The sequence below is a fragment of the Arvicola amphibius genome, chromosome 12 (assembly GCF_903992535.2).
Source record: "Arvicola amphibius chromosome 12, mArvAmp1.2, whole genome shotgun sequence".
Classification (NCBI taxonomy): Eukaryota; Metazoa; Chordata; class Mammalia; order Rodentia; family Cricetidae; genus Arvicola; species Arvicola amphibius.
In genome coordinates, this window is record NC_052058.2 from 71,546,697 (window position 1) to 71,568,676 (window position 21,980).

The 21,980-nt window shown below is 39.0% G+C and overlaps 1 protein-coding gene across 1 annotated transcript in view; it reads left to right on the top strand.

Annotated features, from left to right (window-relative positions):
• Pla2g4a (phospholipase A2 group IVA) overlaps positions 1-21,980 on the top strand; it is a 147,046-nt gene that overhangs the window by 80,788 nt on the left and 44,278 nt on the right. Inside the window, exons 6-8 of the mRNA XM_038349437.1 lie at positions 5,754-5,791; positions 7,440-7,581; positions 18,146-18,282. Coding sequence (XP_038205365.1) covers positions 5,754-5,791; positions 7,440-7,581; positions 18,146-18,282 — 317 coding nt within the window. The remainder of the gene's footprint in view (positions 1-5,753; positions 5,792-7,439; positions 7,582-18,145; positions 18,283-21,980) is intronic.

Sequence of the window (21,980 nt, forward strand, 5' to 3'; positions counted from 1 at the left end):
GTTCAGGAGACAAGTGGAGTTTGGAGGAAAATCAAGATACTGCAGAGGACCAGGATATGATGTTCAGCAGGGTTTTCTGGCTTTGCAGTGTGTGCAGAAGTGATACATTTAGTGGAAGTCATACTTTTAAAGTTGCAAATTCTTTTCTTTTTAAAAAAATAAACACTGGGGATGGAAACCAGGGCTTAGACATGTTAGGCAAGGATTTACCACTGAGCTGCAGCCACAAATTTTTTAGAATTTGCTGTTTTCTTTGACTAGCAGTAGGAAAACGCCACCACCATTTCCACCCAACTGTATCAGCAGCAGCAAGACAACCACTGCTTTATAGGGCACTATTTGGCTAATCTAAAGTGAGCTGGGGGTAGGTGCATTCAATGTGTTTGGTTTATGTTCCCTTTTCTTAATAGGTTTAGCAACACACTATCCTACATTGATGACAGGATTTCATGAAAAGTTTGAGAATCACGGGCTGATACGTACTGGATAGTTTTATGTCAACTTGACATAAGCAAAAGTCATCTGAGAAAAGGGAACCTCAGTTAAGAAAACACCTCCCTAAGATAAGGCTGTAGGCAAGACTGCAGGGCACTTTCTTAATTGGTGATTGATGAGAAAGGGCCCAGCCCATTGTGGGTGGTGCCCTTACCTGGGATGGTGGTCCTGGATTCTGTAAAAAAGCGGGCTGAGCGAGGTAGGAGGAGCAAGCCAGTATGCAGCACTCCTCCTTTGCCTCTGCATCAGCACCTGCCTCTAGGATCCTGCTGGGTTTGATTTTCTGCTGATTTTCCTCAGTGATGGAAATCCAAGCTGAAATTAACCCTTTCCTTCCTACGTTGCTTTTGGTCATAGTGTTTCATTACATTAATAGCAGCCCTACCTGAGACAGATGTCAAGAGTATCAGGTAGCCTCTATGCTGGATATAGTACAAATGTAGGCCAAACAATTTCTGGCTTTGAGAAGATGCATTTTTATTTTTGGGTACTAGCAATAGACCCAGCATAAATCCTCTTATTTCTCCATAATAGATAACTTTTGAATTACAGGGTATTTTAGAATATTTCTGTATTCTTGGGGCCCCTGTCTTGGGCAGTAAGTTCTATCAAGGGAGTAAAAGATAGTCAGCTACACACCATAGTATACTACCTAGCCACAGATATTTGAATAATTTTATTCATGTTGAAAGGTTGAAAACCTGGGAGTTGCTTACACAATAATAGAGAAAATCTCAAAGTTTAATTGACAAAAGCTAGCGAGACCAAGAAGCACAGCAGAGAGAAAAGTGGCTTGCTCACAGCGTTCTAAGGAACCTGGGTTATTATATGAAAGCTCCTTATTAACTGGCTCTTCATAATTCCACTGATGCCCACATTTGGTAAAAGGATAAGTTGAGGAATTATGAGGTCAGAGGGAATAAAGAGGAACAAGCCACAGAAAAAAGTAGTGTAGTTTCTTCATCTTTAAAGATTGCTTAGGGTGTATTCTGGGCAACCGTTGTCCCAAATTCTTGAGTCATAGAAGATTCCTGGTAGGAAATTTTATGTTAGTCAAGTTTTATACATTAGAAATGGTATTTATGAATATCCCCCCCCCCCCTGCTATGGCTGTAGTCTGCTCTACATTGGCAGAGCTACAGTCCCCAGTCTTCACTCAGAATGTTCTTGCTTGACAGATTTGTATTTGATTCTTCATGGGATGGAATTACAGGCAGGGTATGGCAGCATGATTGTTAATAAAAGTGACTCTAAACTTTCAAATTTTCATTTTGTTATCTTGCACGGGTCATGTTCATGCAAACACACGTAAAATCTTATTGTCATTTCTTTGACATAGGAAACCAGTTGCGGATTCAATGTGCCAGTCTTTTGCCTTTGTTTCTACCTAGAAGAGATAAAGGAGAATGAATAGGCCAGGAATCAGATTTTGAAATTAATGATTTATTGAAATGAAACAATACAAATCTTAAAATATGGAAGCAGTAAGTTATAAAGTATTTGAAAAACTTGCTATTGCAAGGATAGATGTCAACTTAAAGTACTTGACTGTATGAATCTTTTTAGTGTATCAACTTAAAAGTGCCTCTTTGTTACCAGATGCTACCTTTGCTGTTAAAGTTTCATTCTTTCAACATGTTCAAGAGAGTCAATGTCTTAGGTATATTTAAAATTATGTTAGCGTCTGAAATGGTTTGAACAGTAGTTTCTCTACTCCAGTTCCCTTTGCTTTCTCTGGCTGAACTTGTTGCATGGTAGATGTCAAAATTTTCCCACACGGTGGAATACAAAGAAGAGGTTTTTAGTTTCCACAAGAATGCGTAGTTGGTGCAGCCTGGTTTTTACATCTGTAATTCAGAGGAGTTGGAGTTCTAACTTGTTTTGGCCCCTTGTTACTAATCACGAGGTTGGGGGCTACCTGGGAGATTTGCACTTCCTCCCCAGCCCCCGCCACTTTCTAATCCTCTGACCTACAACATAGAAACCCCCATGAAGAGCTGTTTGTAGTGGTTGGGAAAAAACTTTGGTCATTGTTTGATGCCTCACAGGAAGTACATGTTTTTGTGGCCGTTTTAGCTGAATGACAAGTTCCAGGTAAAAGATGTAGCAATTCTGACTATCAGGTTTCCCAGCAAGTCTGAACATACTGCATTGTCGGGGGAGGTGGGGCAGGGAAGACTTTCCTTCTGAGCCTCTGTGGTCCACTTGGGTAACTCGAGGAAGTGAAGGTCTGATCCGTGATGAGCACTGTAGCAACACATTCTGAGATGTTCAAGACGACAAAAACATCCTGGGTCTGCTCTTATTCTGCCTTTCCCTTAAGAGTTTTGTCCTCTATTTAGGATCATCTATTTAGGAATATCTTAAAAAATATTGATGGACATGAATAGAAAAGGCATTCTCCTGGGAACACAAATATAATCATAAACATGGCATACCCAATTTCTGTTTTGTATACTAAATCGATGTTTGTATACTAAGAAATGAGGCACTGGATACCTTCAAGCATTGAATATTTTAATATGTAAATTGGTCCAGTACCTACCAGTTGAAAATTCAGCTTTTTATGAAATATTTACTTTCATGAGGTATACTTTGCAATAGAGCGTTATAATAATAGAGCTCATTTCCTATCCATTTATCCATGGAGATTTGGCCCCCTGGAGAGACATACATTAAGTTTAATCCCATTTTAGTAGCGACTAAATGTTTTCTTTGAAAACACAGAATATATACCCAGGTATGGTAGGACATAGCTGTAATTCCAATTCTAGGTCAGCCTAGGTTATATAGTGAGATCTTGTCTCAAAAAACAAACAAACAAAGAGCACCCAGCAACAGCAACTATAAAACAGAATTTGTGTCTCCTGTGCCTGATTGATCGTACTTAACAACCCTGACAGCACTATTCAATATAAAATCTTTTCCAAGTGCCCTGTGGGAAAGACTCCAGTTGAAGTTTCAAAGTTAGAAATTTAGGCATAATGGACAGGGATGTGATCTAGGCACTGTTCCCACTGATAAATAGTAATTATTTTATAATAATTTTGATTGATAACGAAACACAATTCATCCAGCCATGTGTAATTCCCTTTGTCCTAGAATTTTTAGAGTATTTTTTTTATCAGTTGTAAAAGTAATAACTACATCTCCTTTCATGAATTATGGTTTATAAAGTCAGGCAGAAAACTATTCTTTGGGTCAGACCATCCCATGATTTTATCCCTGTTAGTTATTGGATACTTTCTGATAGGACAAGATTGCCTTATGTACTCCACATCACATGAACATCCAACAGATATTCATTGATTACCCATCAGCCCATCAGTTCCAAATACTCTGCAGTGAGCTAGTAGTAGAAACCTTTTTAAGTTCAGTTCACTCTGAAACATATGTTTATACAGATTTTACTATCTATTTACTCATAAAGCCCATACTGAGAATCATCTGTAAACTTATCTTAAACCTGTCTTCTCCCATACCTTTTACCCCAAAGGTAACAAATCTTATAATTTTTGATGGTTCTAGACTCACAGCCTTCACATTTCAAGAAGCAAATCATAGTTCTATAGTAATGACTGGGTAGTCGCTCCAATCTATGTCCTTATGGTAACTAGTATAATAAAAGTAATAGCACAATTTTAAAATTATACAGCAACTTTCAGGATATTTTCCCATTGGTTATTCAGGGACATTGTTCAGTACTGATGTCATCAGTACTAACTGATGTCAGAGGTCTTTCAATAGAGCAGAGATGTACTTTCTGGAAAGGCACCTTTTCATGCATCGTTTCTCTGTGAACATTATGTACTTCCTTTTAAGGTAAATGAAACTTCTCTGCTTGACTGGATACAGTTTGGTTGGCTCAAAAGTACCCGTGGGAAAGTAAAATCTAGATTCACCTCATTGCACTCACTGGTACATGATTCTCGGATCCCGAATTTGGGTACTAGCAAGCATGAGTGCACCCATTCCAGTCCCACTTGGTACATACATGCACATGTGAGCTTCCACCCAGGCTTTCTTTGGTTTCTTGGTCATGGTGGACATTGAATCTGCAATCATAAGCAACTCCCAAACAGTGTTCACTATAGCAGTGTTACCTTATTTTGAATCTCAGCCACTTTTATGTTTTATGAATAATAATTCATGGAACCCAGTACTTTATTTCAGTGCAGGAAGTAAACAATAAGGCAGAGGTATTACTTACTTTTTAAAAGAAATTACCATTCTCCAACAATTTCATTTATGTATATAATAGATTTTTAAAATTTCGCCCCCATCCCATTTCTTCTTTCATCTCTTTTCCACTCCTTCCGGAACACCTTCTTTTTCTTCCTATTTTTTTTTTTCATTTGTTTTTGTAGTGCACTGAGTTTAAAGAGGGTTGCTTGCATGAACATGGCTAAGAATTTATTCACTCAAGTATGGGTAACTTCTCTGTGGCCATTAAGGAAAATGATTTCCCACCCTCCAGCACCCATTAACTGCTAGTAACTCCTCAGGGAGGGGTGGTTCTAATGAGTTCCTCCCTTATCTGTGATGGAATATGGGGGGTCCCACCTTGTGCATGTCTTGAACAGGTAACAGTAGCTTCTGTGAGTTCGTAAGTGCAGTGGCCATACAATGGACAGAAGATGGTGTTTCACAGAACTCCTTCCTATGCTATGGCTCTTATCTTCTTTCCAACCCCTTTTCTTTGATGATTTCTGGGTCATATGGATGGTCCATCCTAAGCTGAGCATTCAACACAGTCACTTATTTTCAACACTTTGACCAGTTATAGATCTCTGCATTAACTGTTGCTCACTGCAAATGTTTGCTTCCCTAACCAAGGCTGTCCAGGAGCACTAATCCATGGGTAGAAACAAATGTTTAGAAGGCAATTTGACACTGTATCCATTTAGTTTTACCCCAGTGACTATGACCTCTCCAACTTTTGACCAGGTTGACAGTACCAGACATGACTTCCCTTCTGTGGGTTGGGCCTCAGATCCAAATTAAAAGTAGTTGATTTTATCACCATAACTATCACACCACTAATCAGACAGAGGCAATTCTAATACGTGCTAAAATAATTTATCATGTAGAGTTATATAATAAATAACAAAAATTGACGAGCATGTATATAAAGAAAGATCTGCATTTCTTTTCTTCCTTTTCATTTGTTTAATCATTTAAATTTCATTTTGCCTGTTTGCATTATATCAAGCACATATGCTTTATTACCTCATCTAGTTAATATGTTCCTTTTATAGGTCACTGAAATGATCTTGGAAATGTCGCTTGAAGTTTGGTAAGTTCATTTATTTAATCAGATGAAGAATATTTAGAGTGATATTGTTAAAAAGAATTATTTATGTGTGAAATAATCCTAAAGCTTTAAATACATAATAGTATCTTAATAATCTCCTTCAGCTAGCTACTCAAGATTCAAAAAGCAGAGTTGTAGTATTCTTTTCTTTTACATCAGTTTGGAAGCTGGGGAATAGTTGTCAGAGTTAGTGCTTGTTTTCAAGGGCCCTCTTTCTAGTAACACATCTATTCCCATGGAAACAATTGTGGTTTTTAAAGCCCATTTCCCATTGGTGATAGGCCATAAACAATCTTTAATAATTTCCTTCATAGCTGTCATAATACATTATGTTCGATGTGGTTTTTTATGGGTATAAGTTTCTGAGGAATTGGGGCTGCCACTATTCAAAAGGAGTATAAATAAGGGATCCAAATGTCTTGTAGATGCTTCTGCACTTGCGGTTACCCGGAGTTGTGTTGTTTGAAGCACTTCCCTTTTCAAGGGAGTCCTCCATTAAACAAGGGAATTTATTAGAACTTTATCTCTGCAAGCATGCTTCCTGGGAGCTAAGTGCTTTGTGATGCTAGTGGGTGTTAGACACTGGAGTGATGGGGATGCAGGAACAAGGGAAGTACTCCTGACAACTTAAGCTCTTAAAGTGCTGTACCAAACCCATAAACAATCTTCTGTATTGAAGCACTTCTGAAAGTCTTTCCTGTCCTAATGTACAGAGTATATTGGCTGCTTTTCTATTGCCGTGATAAAGTGCCATGAGTGATGCAACTTACAGCAGAGCGTTTGTTTGGAGTTTATGGTTCCAAAGGGTTAGAGGTTATGATGGTGGAGCAGAGGTACCAGATGGCAGGAGGCAGAAGCAGCAGCTAAGAGCTCATATCCCCAACCATAAGTAGAAAGTAGAGAACACAGTGGGAGTGGCATGAAAACTCAAAACTGCCGAATAACATACTTTTTCCAGCATGGCCACACCTCGAATCTTCCAAACAGACACCAAATGAGGATCAAGTATTCATGTCCAAGACATACTTATGAGGGACATCTCACTCAAACCACTTTACAATGTACTGGGGACTGTTAACTCATTTATTTTTCCTAAATATCACTTTTTAAAATTTTTATATTTATGAATGTTTTGCTTTGTTTTAAAGATTTATTTCTTTATTATGTGCACAATGTTCTGCCTGCATTGCCTACCTGCCAGAAGAGGTCACCAGATCTCATTGCAGATGGTTGTAAGCCACCATGTGATGGCTGGGAATTGAACTCAGGACCTCTGGAAGACAACACAGTGCTCTTAACCTCTGAACTCTCTCTCTAGCCCTTAACTATCGCTTGTTTTTTAAGAAAATATTTTTAATTTGTTCGCTTCTGAATATAGTTTGCTAAATTTGCTTTGCTCCCTCTGTTTCGAGTTCAGTCCTAGATCTTTGCTTGCCATAGGGCACAGAAAACAAAACTGTTTTAAGGTGGCTATCATTTTGTTCTATAGTTTTAAGATTGCTTCCTGGGACTCGTTTGACGGAAGCAGCCAGCAGTATTAATGCAGTTTTGGGGAACCTCGGAGACTGACTATTGCAAAGCAAGGCTCCTGGGAACTGTGGCTCATTGATCTCTCTGTTTACTGTCATAGCTCATGCCCAGACCTACGGTTCAGCATGGCGCTGTGTGATGAGGAGAAAGCTTTCAGGCAGCAGAGGAAAGAGAACATAAAGGAGAGCATGAAGAAACTCCTGGGTCCAAAGGACAGTGAGGGGCTGTATTCCACACGTGATGTGAGTTGGGAAATTTGAAATGTCATTGCCTAATGATAAATTTCAGTGATTTCTTCCGATACATCCCTCAATATGGGCATAATTTCTTCAGCTTGTGAGGCAGGATAGGTGCTTCAAAAATAAAAAAAAAAACTTTGAGAATGCTCAACCCAATGCTGATTATTTTGGTAATAATAATCATCAGCTGTAGTAGTTATCTCTAATTTGACTTTTAAAACAGTGTTAGTGCCATAGAAAAAACCGAGCAATAGACACAGATAATTCCCTAATAATTCCCTAATGCTTTCCATTCACACCTATGTATAACCTCTTAGTTTCAGAAACAGAACCAAAGGGATGCGTGTGTATAAGATGGGGGGAAAGGGAGAGAGAAGAAATGGAGAGAGAGAGAGAGAGAGAGAGAGAGAGAGAGAGAGAGAGAGAGAGAGAGAGAGAGAGAGAGAGAGAGAATTTAATAAAATATAATAGAAATTGGCTAATGTATGTTACGGAGGCTGAAAAGTCCTTTGATATACTGTCTACAAGGTGGAAATCCAAGGAAGTCGGGGATGTAATCTGCATCTGGAGGATTTGATGCTGTGGCTGTGAGTCTGGGACTGTAGGCCTAAGGATTAGAATTGCTGGGATGGTGGTACTGGTATCATGTCTCAGAGACCCAAGGCCTGAGAACCAGCAGTACAGATTTCAAAGGGCAATAAGACATGGATCCATATCAAGCCATGCCAGTTCACATAGAGGACAGAAGGCATATTTTATGGAGCCCACTGATTCAAACACTAGTCTTCTTGGAAACCATCCTCAGGGATGAATGGAGAAATACTGTTTTACTAATCTGCTGTCTGGGTGTCCCTGAACCGAGTGAGTTAACAAGACACTTATCATCACATCTTGGACTCTTAACACTCCACATAAGAGCAGTGCACTTGCTAGCATAAACCTTGCAATTGATGCAAAATTGTCCAAAGTCTGTAGTTTATGTAAGGGTTTGCAATTACCGTACATTTTATGGGTTTTTGAGAAGCATGTCATGGCCCATGTCCACAGTATTGGGGGATAGTTTTGTTGTCTTGAATACCACACATTGTCTTCCGCATGGTTAATTCTCTCTCACACATAACCTCTGACATCCACTTATCTTTCTTCTTTTCGTATAGTTTTACCTGCTTCTATATTATATAATCTTGTAGAGGGGAAGTCTGATAACATGAAGTCATGTTAACATGAATCAGATTCGATTATTTCACATAATAATAATGTAAATTCCATCTTGTTCCACATCTTCACATGATCTAGTAGCTTCTTTTTTCTTCCCTTTTTGAACCAATGAACAACTTCTCATTGTGTAGATGGAGCACAATTTATATTTTCTAATACAGGATTAACATTTTCCCCCTTTATTTTTACTTTATATGTTTGGGTGTTTTGTCAGCATGGGTGTCTGCTCACTGTATACATGTAGCTCCCATGAAGATGAGAAGAGGGCTTAAGATTGATCCCTTGGGACTGGAGTTACAGAGGGTTGTGAGCTGTTATGTGAATTCTGGAAATTGAAGCCAGGTACTATGAAAGAGCAGCTAGTGCTTTTAACTCGTGGTCCAACTCTTTAGTCCTCAATACATTATTCATTTTTTAAAATAAGGCATGCGAGCACTAACCTTTATTAGAAAAACACCCTCAAGAAATGTATATAGATGTAATATTTTTTTTCTAGCTAACTTGAGAATATTCCTTAACTGACTTGAGTTGCAAATTAAAAGAGGAGGTAAAAAGTGTTTCAGATCTTCATATTTCAGAGCAAAGAGCTGCAAAATACCATCTAAAAATGATCAAGTACTCAAAAAAATGACTTCTACTTATGGAGAGTTTAGAATAAAGTAATTAAGAACAGTTATTGATGGTACAGTATTTGAATTTTACTTTAACATTTTTTAAATTTGAGTGAATATTCAGTAATATATTTTATAATATTTTTGGATGATCTATCCTTTTCATTTGCTTGTCTGTCTGTCTGTTTATCTATCTATCTATCATCCATCCATCTCCCTCTCTTCATCATCATCGTCATCTACCTAATACACCCTATGTCTCTGCCTTCCTTTCTGTCTACCAGTCTATCTCTATAAATGAAATCTATGAAGATAAATTGCTGCAATGAAGAATGATGAAGTTTCTTGTTAGCGATAGAACAATTCTTGGCTTATTTTCATGAGCTTTTTCTATTAGTTGAATATTTTAAGTTAACATAATTTTATTCATTAAATTCACAAGTAGACACACTTTCACACACACACACAGGGTTTCAGTGTTATTGCGAATTAAAGGCAAAGTACACTTGGACACAAGATATAGCAACTTAGGAAGGGCACCTGATGAACACCCATATGCCACAAGTAATGGCAGGTTTCCAGCTACGTTTTCACGGAGCCATGAGGTGGGACGTCCATTGCTAATGTTGGCATGGCTTTGATTACTGTGAAGCCGACTAACTGTAAGGTACAATGCTCCTTGTGGGGGACTGCTGCCAAAAAGAAAGAAAGGGGAAAGTGAAGCCTCCATTTAAATTTCTATTTTTTTAAAAAATGAAGGTAGCTGATTCTTTTTTATTGTGTAAGTTGTTTGTCACCCTGACAGATCTCTTGAAGAATTTATGACAGGTTGGGTTACTAGTTTTGTTCGGTTACTAGGATTGGGAGAAACTCCCTTCTTATCGTATTTACTCATTTTTGTTTTGCTTTTTTCTTCATTTACATTTAATGCAGGCAACACACCTTCCACAGCAGTTCTGCGACTTCCTTTTGTTTCCATCTTTGTTTTCTGTTGCTAGACTATTGGGGCCTATAACTTTATTTCAACTTGTTCTGATCTCTGTCATATATCACTGATTGAGACAACTTTGTTAGCTTCTGGAGAAGATAAAAGTTGAGATGGGTAGCACTTAAGGCTCTTTAGTGAGTTTAAAGCCTTATTTGGACAAGAGCATTTAAATCAGATTAAGCTAATGATGTGTGAAATGAACAGATGCAAGTGGAAGGTGCTGGCATTGGTGGGAAGGTGGGAAAGTACTGGCCGGCGGCCACGCCATGCCGAATGAGCTGGCTGGAATGCAAAGCAGAAATTTTACATTCATGGTCATCTCTATCCCTCCCTCAGAAGACCCTTGACTCATTATCCCAGGCTCCCTATTTGCTGTTCAGTTATTTGCAGCAATTTTCTTTTATTACTACAGCGCGCCCATTATTCTATTCACAGTTAGTAACTTGGCTCCTAATCAAAGACAAATTAAAATCAAGAGATAAGAGATCCAAACATCTTTCTCTTTCTAATTTTTGGCCATAAAGTTGACACATGAAGCCCGTGATTTTCCTTTGCGGTTTCCTCTCCTACTTTAATGAGGAGATTTCCTTTTCTTTCAAATGCAGATCCACATCAGACACATATCACAAGCCCTTCTCAGGAACCATAGTATGTTAATTATTCAGTCCTTCCAGTCCCCCCCCACCATCTACGTTGTCAGCTTCCACTTGAGTACAGATATTTTATATAAAAATGCACACATGCTCTTCACAGCCCGCTTTGCATCCTTTCATGCTCCGGGCATCTGCCTTCAGGGTTGTATTGTGTCACTTCCATGACACATAGATACCGGCAGTGTCTGACTCCACCTTTCCCAAGCACAGCTGCTGATGACAGATGTCCTCCTGGCACTTGAAGCTCTTCACTTTGCAACTTCTGCTTCATCATGGGTCTTTGATTTTCTTATCTAATCTCTTTATTTGCATCTTTGATTCCTCACTAATGAGCCTCAGTATCTCCATCACAGCACTCCTGATACTAAAAGCAACATCAATGTTCTTTGCATGTCCTCTTGCGGCGGTCCTCCTCCTCGCTCTTTTCTGTCTACCCAGAACTCAGAGTGGTCTTCTCAAAATACCAAGTTGACTGCATTAAGCCCTTCTTTTGCGCAAAAGTACATTGTTTATCTTTCAGGATATACCATGATGGTGTCTAAAAGTACTTATATAAATATTCATTTCATGTCTTCTTTCTCCGTTAGAATATAAGTTTGATGAGGGCCAAACAGTGTCTGTGATATTCACCTGCGTATTTCCAGTATCTAACATGGCTCCTAAAATATGATACTCAGTAAATATTTTATGTAAATCAGAGAATAGAGTTAGGTAGTAATTGGCCTGGCATTTATAGAGAGGTGGGATAGAGGGGAAGGGAGTAAGGCAGGAGGCGGGTGAGGGAGACAGAAAGGAATACCAGGTTTCAAAAACAGAGGAATACCAATAACTGGCTATTAACGAAGAAAACAAAGTTTAGATGAGAGGGTTAGACTTAAAGTATACACATCCACAGGCCATATTAATTTGTATGTCCACAAGCCATTTTACTGTATATATCCATGGTTCATATTAATGTGGATGTCCATAAACCATATTAGTGTGGATGTCCATGGTTCATATTAGTGTGGATGTCCATGGTTCATATTAGTGTGGATGTCCATGGCCATATTAGTGTGGATGTCTATGGGCCATTTAGTGTGAATTTCCATGTGCCATATTAGTGTGAATGGTTTCTAGAATTCTGATTTGACTTTTGTCTACTCCTTCTCTTCTTGTTAGAAATAATCAGTTTAGACACAACCTACACCACAGACTGTATCAATACCATTTATTCCCATAAAATATTTTTTCTATTATTATCAAGCTAATCTTTGTGTTTCTTAGTCTCCTGTTTTCCTGTTTTGTGTATGTATCTTCATTTTCTCATCAGGACTTTATATTTGTTCCCTGGGTATGGGGAAGTGAGTTCTTCTTCTCAAGACCTGTCTTATGAAAATATCAAAGTCAAGATGTTCCTATCCTGCTTTTGCTTCTCTCTCTCTCTCTCTCTCTCTCTCTCTCTCTCTCTCTCTCTCTCTCTCTCTCTCTCTCTCTGTGTGTGTGTGTGTGTGTTCACATCGGTTTTATTGTAACAAAGCAACTTGTACACTTCAACATTTAAAATGAGCATCTCTTTCCTGCTAGTGAACCAAAAAACTTAAAATATAAAAATAAAGTTACAACAGAGAATGTGAACTCCAAATAAACCCCTACAGGTTCGGTTGATTCTCCCATTGATTGGCGGGGCTCAAATCTTCATTAGGAGAGACTATTATTTTAAAAGTTTCATATTAAATTGCAAGGGTATCCATTAAACATCACAATTAAACATGTCAAAGGAGAAGCCATGTTGTCACAATGCCCACTAACCCCCCAGACACCTCAAACCCATCCTTGCTGACCTTCTATACTCCCTTTTCTTTTTATTAAACAAGAAAACGTAGACAGTATTTGATTTTTTTATTAAAAATTTCTGCCTCCTCCCCACCTCCCATTTACCCTCCTCCCCCCTCCACTCCCCCTCCCTCTCCTGTACAAAGAGCAGTAAGGGTTCCCTGCCTTGTGTGAAGTCCAAGTTCTTCCCCCCTACATCCAGGTCCAGGAAGGTGGCCTCCCCCCACCCCCAAAGCCAGTAAGCGTAGTAGGATCCAAATCCAGTGTCATTGTCCTTGGCTTCTCAGCAGCCCTCATTGTCTGCCATGTTCAGGGAGTCCAGCTTTATCCCATGCTTTTTAAGTCCCAGTCTGGCTGGGCTTGGTAAGCTCCAAATAGATCAGCCCCACCATCTCAGTGGATGGGGGCACTCCTCGCAGTCCAGACTTCCTTGCTCATGTTTTCCCTTCTTCTGTTCCTCATTTGGAGCTTGGGAGCTCAGTCCGGTGCACCAATGTGTGGCTCTGTCTCTATCTCCATCCATCATCAGATGAAGGTTCCCTCACGGTCCTGACTTTCTTTCTCATGTTCTCCCTCCTTCTGCTCCTCGTCAGGACCTTAGGAGCTCAGTCCAGTGTTCCAATGTGGGGCTCTGTCTCTATCTCCATCCACCGCCAGATGAACATTCTATGGTGATATGCAAGATAATCATCAGTATGGCTATAGGATCTGGCCTTTTCCGGCTCCCTCTCCTCAGCTGCCCATGGAACTAGCTGGGGGCATCTCCCTGGATACCTGGGAACCCCTCTAGAGTCAAGTCTCTTAATAATCCTAAGATGTCTCCCTTAATGAGGATATATGCTTCCCTGCTCCCATATCCACCCTTCCTATATCCCAAGCATCCCCTTCCCCCAAGCTCTCCCCATCTCCCCTTGCCCCCAACCAACCCCACCCTCAAGTTCCCAATTTTTGCCCAGCAAACTTGTCTACTTCCAATATCCAGGAGGATAACTATATGTTTTTCTTTGGTTTCACCTTCTTTCTCTGTGGCTTTGGAGCCTGTCCTGGAACTAGCTCTTGTAGACCAGGCTGGTCTCGAACTCACAGAGATCCGCCTGCCTCTGCCTCCCGAGTGCTGGGATTAAAGGCGTGCGCCACCACCGCCCGGCTTGGTTTTACCTTCTTATTGTCTTCTCAAGGATCATAAATTATAGGCTCGATGTCCTTTATTTATGGCTAAAAACTGATTATGAGTGAGTACATCCCATGTTCATCTTTTTGGGTCTGGGTTACCTCACTCAGAATAGTGTTTTCTATTACCATCCATTTGCATGCAAAATTCAAGATGTCATTGTTTTGTACCGCTGAGTAGTACTCTAATATGTATATATTTCACAGTTTCTTCATCCATTCTTCCACTAAAGGGCATCTAGGTTGTTTCCAGGTTCCGACTATTACAAATAATGCTGCTATGAACATAGTTGAACAAATGCTTTTGTAGTATAATTGGGCATCTCTTGGGTAAATTCCCAAGAGTGGTATTGCTGGGTCCTGGGGTAGGTTGATCCCGAATTTCCTGAGAAACCACCACACTGCTTTCCAAAGTGGTTGCACAAGTGTGCATTCCCACCAGCAATGGATGAGTGTACCCCTTACCCAACAACCTCTCCAGCACAGGCTATCATTGGTGTTTTTGATTTTAGCCAATCTGACAGGTGTAAGATGGTGTCTCAACGTTGTTTTGGTTTGCATTTCCCTGATAGCTAAGGAGGTTGAGCATGACCTTAAGTGTCTTTTGGCCATTTGGACTTCTTCTGTTGAGAATTTTCTGTTTATTTCAGAGCCCCATTTTTTAATGTGTTAATTAGCATTTTGAAGTCTAGTCTCTTGAGCTCCTTATATATTTTAGAGATCAGGCCTTTGTCAGTTGCAGGGTTGGTGAAGCTCTTTTCCCAGTCAGTAGGCTGCCTTTGTGTCTTAGTGACAGTGTCCTTTGCTTTACAGAAGCTGCTCAGCTTCAGGAGGTCCCATTTTTCAATGTTGCCCTTAATGTCTGTGCTGCTGGGGTTATACGTAGGAAATGGTCTCCTGTGCCCATATGTTGTAGAGTACTTCCCACTTTCTCCTCTATCAGGCTCAGTGTGTTCCGATTAATACTGAGGTCTTTAATCCATTTGGACTTGAGTTTTGTGCATGGTGATAGATATGGATCTACTTTCATTCTTCTACAGGTTGACATCCAGTTATGCCAGCACCATTTGTTGAAGATGCTTTCTTTCTTCCATTGTGTACTTATGGCTCCTTTATCAAAAATCAGGTGTTCATAGGTTTGTGGGTTAAGATCCTTGTCTTCTATTTGATTCCATTGGTCAACTTCTCTGTTTTTATGCCAATACCAAGCTGTTTTCAATACTGTAGCTCTGTAATAGAGTTTGAAGTCAGGGATGGTAATGCCTCCAGAAGTTCCTTTATTTGTATAAGATTGTTTTGGCTATCCTGGGTTTCTTGTTCTTCCATATAAAGTTGATTATTGTCCTCTCAAGGTCTGTGAAGAATTTTGTTGGGACCTTAATAGGGATTGCATTGAATCTATAGATTGCTTTTGGTAGAATTGCCATTTTTACTATGTTGATCCTCCCAATCCACGAGCAAGGGAGATCCTTCCATTTTTCTGGTATCCTCTATAATTTCTTTCTTCAGAGAATTAAAGTTCTTGTCAAATAGATCCTTCACTTCCTTGGTTAGAGTTACCCCAAGATATTTTATGCTATTTGTGGCTATCGTGAAAGGTGATACTTTTCTGATTTCCCTCTCTGCTTCCTTATTCTTTGTGTATAGGAGGGCAACTGATTTTTTGGAGTTGATCTTGTATCCTGCCACGTTACTGAAGGAGTTTATCAGCTGTAGGAGTTCTTTGGTGGAGTTTTTCAGGTCGCTTATGTACACTATCATATCATCTGCAAATAACAAAAGTTTAACTTCTTCCTTTCCAATTAGAATCCCCTTGATTCCCTTATGTTGTCTTATTGCTATTGCTAGAGCCTCAAGCACCATATTGAAGAGATAAGGAGAGAGTGGACAGCCTTGTCGTGTTCCTGAATTTAGTGGGATGGCCTTGAGTTTCTCTCCGTTTAATTTGATGTTAGCTGTCGGCTTGCTGTAAATAGCCTTTATTATATTTAGGAATGACCCTTGTATCCCTAATCTGTCCAAGATCTTTATCATAAAGGGGTGTTGAATTTTGTCAAATGCTTTTTCAGCATCTAATGAGATGATCATATGTTTTTTTTCCTTCAGTTTATTTATATGATGGATTACATTGATAGATTTTTGTATGTTGAACCAGCCCTAGCATTTGATTTTCAAAAGGAGGCCACGTTCAGTGCAGGACCATAATGAGTTCAAATCTCGGGTGCGCGCTTTGTTTGCTTGTGTTTCAGCTGAGATGATGTCTCTTACAGAGTCAAGGAAATGAATACCAAAACTGTGATATATCTAGCAAAATATGCCGAGTGCGTAGTAGTTAGTCAACAAAACCATTCAGTATGAACACTGTTAGGGGCTATTGTTGATTGTATAACATCCTATGACAATAACTGTTAAATGTAATATCCTAAGTTTCCTGCCTGGAGCATAACCTAATAGTTAAAGTTTCTAATTGTCTAAGAGCTTATGGTTTTAAAAACTCTTAAACAATAACAACAGATATTGCTTTAGATAATTTGGGACAGAAACCTTTGGGAAACATGCAACTTCTTGATCAGATAAAGTGAATTTTGGTTTTTACATGTTGGTGCCCTTTGAAATCAACTGCCCTTTGGCATGCCCTGTGTGTCTACTTGAAGTAATTTCTATAAACTGTAGCATTCTCTTTAATCATTGTTGCTGTGAAATTCAAATCTGATTAGCAAGCTTGTTACTGGCTCAGTGTCTCTAATTTGAGTAACTTCTTCCTTAGAAAAGAGCTGCTGAGATCAGGAAGGAACTGTGTAGCACCTACCTTCAGACTTTGTCTGCACCATCAGCTTTTCTGGGCCTGGACCTCACTGGTCCACACTGCAGCTTTGAACTTTCTAGTCTCTACAATTGTGTGAACCAATTTCTTATAATGAATGTCTTTCCGTAGAGACACACATTGTATTGGATCTGTTTCCTTAGTGAGGCCTAACACAGAACCATGGGAAAACAGTCTTTTGTGTTGGTAAGAGGATGCAGTTTACGGGAAGGTCAGAGGTCTTAAGTGTCTTAGAGCGTTCTTCTCTAAGGAAGAAAAATAATAGGATTTGTAAACCCATACATCAAGAGAGATTAAATCAAAACACAGAATTTTTTGGTAAATGCAAGTTCATTTCCTGTAATCCTAAGAGAAAGTACGTGAAATATTTCTTGACACATTTATGCACAAGTATTAACAATGTTATGCCCAAATATAACCTAAAAGCCATCTCTTATCTGATTCTCTTCAAATAGCAACCAGGACTAAAAGATGCACACATTGTTACTCGGAATGTTATTTCAGAATGACTGTTTAGAAGACTATTTTAGCATCCAAATTTACCCTGCATGTATTGCACAGAATTGTCTTGATATTATTTGATGTTATACATGAGTATGAGGTGCAGTTTGGCTATGCATCTGGGAATTTCTCTCAATAAATCTATCCCTTCTCTATAACAACTCCAAAGAGCAAAAAGCATGTCTTTTGGTGTGACTTGTACCTTAGTGTGAATCTCGGGTGTACTAGTTATTAGCTATATTGTGTGTGCTTAACTTAACCCCTTTCAAATGAAAATAAAAATGGCTCTGACCATATGCCTCTCACCCCTCGCTTCAGATCTGTCACCAAAGTTAAAAATACTCCCTGTAAATGTACCTGGAAAGCAAGCTGTTTGCCTAGCTTGCTTCTGCCAACTGTGAGACTGACAGAGAAGGAGCATTACTCTTCCTAGACGGTTCAGGATGTCTGAGGGACCAAATGAAGGAATGCCCCTCAAAGCAAGCTTCCGATTGCAACTGAACAAGCATAGAGCTTTGCTGTGCTGGTTGCTGTTATAACTATTATTATAATAATATGTTTTCCAATTGACTTTGATTCTTGATTTTTACAATGAAAGACTTCTTTAAAAACATTAAATATACAAAATAAAATAAACACGCAGAAGAAAATTAAATATCGCCAAGATGTGAGTGCTACCTGTTTCTTTGTATGACAGTGAGTTGTTTCTAGCCTTAGAGTTGAAACTGGAAATTAATTAATTTGTGGGTTTTGCTGTTTGTATAACCTCTGTGTTGCTTCATTCCAGGTGCCTGTGGTGGCCATTTTGGGTTCAGGTGGGGGTTTCCGGGCCATGGTGGGATTCTCTGGTGTGATGAAGGCGCTGTATGAATCTGGAATTTTGGATTGTGCTACCTACATTGCTGGTCTTTCCGGCTCCACATGGTTAGTATACATTTTTAGTTGATTTGAATTTTATTTTTCTAAAGGTTTACAATTTATCTAATTCAATCATTATGAAAGAGAAACTTAGAAAATTATATCTTATCTTCAAATTGCTAAAATCTTTCATTCCAGCTTAAGAATGTCTTACTATGATAAATACCTGAATTTAGTTAAAGCTTTGGTCATCCGTTTACTCTCTAAAGCCTGTTTTGATGAAAATTGTCATTGGGGCATGAAATAAAAGGATAGCCTGTTGAAGAGAATTTTAGATAAACATGACAGTAGTGGAATAGCATACTCCACCCATAATTAATTTAATCTTCCTATAATTTGCTGATTTGGACTCCTCCAGAAAACATGCCTAAGTCTATGTGATTCATGAGGTATTCATCTTCCTCTTTAGGGCAAATAGGAAAAAAATACAAGATGTTGTAGGCTAGAAAAGAGGGAAAATGGCTCTGGGCAGCACAGATGCAGGAGGCCTCATTCGTTGCTCTCTAACAGAATAGTGAACTAGTCCTTTAAGTCTATTTAAACTCAGCTGAGCTAGGCGGATAACTATAACACCCAGACGGGTAACATTCTTGTCCTGTGAATTTACCTTTCGTGGAAATATGTATATAACATTTTCAGAGAGACAGTACATACTTTTGGTGTGTCTAACCCATACCAGCACACTGAAAATCATATAAATGGCCGAGCTATGGTGGCACACACCTTTTATCGGGAGGCAGGGCAGCTAGGTCACTGAGTTTGAGGCCAGCCTAGTCTATGGAGTAAGTTTCCAGGATAGCCAGGGCTATACAGAGAAACCCTGTCTCGAACTCCCTCCCTCCCGCCAAAGAATCTGAATCCTTTCAGAGAGAAAATCAAGTAGTAGGTCTTTTTTAGATGTCTCCAATAAGAGTATTAGCTCATTACAATATGTTTGCCTCTGACCTGAGAGGCTGATTAGGTTATTGAGCCATGGAAAAGCATATGTGCCAAATTCATGTATTTTACATGTTTAGTATTCTTAAAGTGTCTGTCATTTCATCCCATGAGGTGGATATAAGCTTCATTTTTTAACTAAAGAAATTTGACTCACAGGCCAAGTGACTTGTTCATCCCAAGATACACCTGCTTTAAGGTCCATATTCTAACTTTTTTTTTTGGTGCTAAATCCAATCCTCTCTGAGAGTGTTATTTGTATGATATGGTGTTAGTCCCATGTTCTAAGCAACTGAGCTAACCAGCTGCTTCTGACATACTATATAAAGTTTCCTATGTAGATAACCTAGAGTTGCTTAAAAAATATTTTTCCTAAATATGTTGAGCCAGATCCTGCAATTAAATAACCACTAACCCAGGGCCACGTTTGTCACCATCATTATGCCCTCAACATGATTGATGTCTTCTGAGGGAAGGGTGTGACCGTCATCCTTCTTTCCCTGGAGGAAGGAGCACGCACCTGCCTGTTTAATGAGTAATGAGGTGAAACACTTGGACCCTTTTGTCCAAACTCTTAAGAAATAATTTTATTATTTGCTTCTGCTTGATTTTATTTTCTTCACTCAATATTTATTTGATTCTTGTTGCCCTTTACTGAGTACAGCTAGAGGTCTATTTTCTTAAATGTATCCAATAAATGATGTTTAATCTTTGAGCACTGGGGTAGAGTTATGTATTTGTGACATGGATTAGACCTGTGGTCGTTTCGCTCGTCCTAGATTTGGATAATATCTTCTTCCATGCTTTTCTCAGGAACCCAAGAATAAGTCCTGTGAAATGTACGAGAGTTTTAAGTTTGTGCACACTTTGGAATAGGCATGATGTCTGCTCTGCCTTTTTTTCTTTAAATATTAGCTTTACTATTTCTATTTCATTTCCATGAGTTACCCTCTATCTTTAAATCTTTCTAATAAATGTTCACTCACAGGCCATTTCCACTTGTTGGTACATATTTCCCTTGATTTCCTCTGGTGAAGTTAGGAGCTCAGGGTTGTGATAATCACACGTACTGCCCTTCTTTAAGGGAGTAATTAATTCTCTCCGATTGTCCTCTCCTCTGGGTCACCATTTGCTACTTAAACTGCTCTTCTCCTTGATGCCAGGTCTTCTCCACAACCTTCTTTTTGCCAAATTAAATCTGTATAGTAAGCTTTAGTGATTCCACAGATCTTTCACTTGGATACCTGAGCTATGGTAACCAATAGTTTAATGTATAAAATTCTGAGAACACCAAAATGTGACAGATAAAAGAGGAGGAAGACAACTAATAGAATTAGCAAGAAAGCCCGAGAGAGTAGAGTCAAGGAAAAGATGGGTCTCAGAGGTCAGCAATGATCAGAGCTTGGAGAAATAACCTAGCCTGAGTTTGGAAAATGTTTGTGGTTTTAATTAGGAATCCCCCAATTAAGTTAATAAAAGTTATTTTAGTCATAAAATTATATGAACCAAAAGCAGAAGTTCATATATGGCAATGTGAAACCTGAAAAATAAAAACTGATCAGAAAGGGTAAAAAATAAAGTCAGGGTTTGAGGAGATTGTGGGGTTTACTTATTTTGTTTTTGTAGTTTAAGAGACCTGGATATATTTACATAGATGTCTGAGGGGAAGGGAGCAGCACCTAGAGGGAGTTGAAAGACAAGAAAGTAAAATGTCATAGATGATAGATAAGAAAGACATAGGCACAGATTGCAAGGCAGAATGCACACATAGGGAAAATTGCACTGAGAAGAGGAGAGATTTCCTGAGATACAAGCAAGGTTGGGGTGATTCATGTTAATAATTCTTGTTTGAGAAAGATAGGTAAGAAAGTAAAAAGTTCAGAGGAAGGAAATCAGGAAGACTTGGAAAAACAAATTACACTTCAGTATTTTGTAATGTTTCATATTCTATGGAGACATGACCATAATTTGGCATAAATGAGATAGTACAAATATATGTGGAGTAGCCCTGGACCTCCCAGACAGTTCTCTGTGATCACAAAATCAAATTTCAGGTTGGACAAAGCCTCTCTTGTAACTGTAGCTACCTTCAAGTAATTATTTCTGAAATTATTTTTGGATGATTCCTGTGACTCATTAAATCTAAATTCAGGAGACTTGGCATGAGTAAGCTAGGAAAGTCGTGATGGTAAGTCTGTGTTCTCTTGCCTAGGCTTTTAGTAAAGCTCTCTTCCTCAGAAAAACTATTATCTTGTAGCACTGGAAGGGGCTATATAATATATAATTTTAATCACCCTCTAGAGGAAAATCAAAATATCTCCATGTCTACAGAGAGTAGACATGCCTCTTCTGTTAAATTGGCTAGTATAAACTTTGAGAATGAAAATGTTCACTAACGTGGAGGATTCCTAGAACAATGTGGAGGGTCTTCTCAAGTTATCCAGAATCTTCATTGAGAAGAACTACTTTGGTACATTCTCAAGTATAAAAAGTCTTAACGTATACACGTAAGTGTTCTAACTCAGTACATCCGAGGGGCTGGGCACCAATACTTTGAAATCTACACTGTGGGCTATAGGATTTGAAGATAGGATTGAATTTAGCATTTTTCCCCTCTGGAGTAGTATAACATTAAAAATATTACATTTAAAGCTGGGTGGTGGTGTCACACACCTTTAATCCCATCACTCATGAGGCAGAAGCAGGTGGATCTTTGTGAGTTCGAGGCCAGCCTGGTCTACAAGAGCTAGTTCCAGGACAGGCACCAA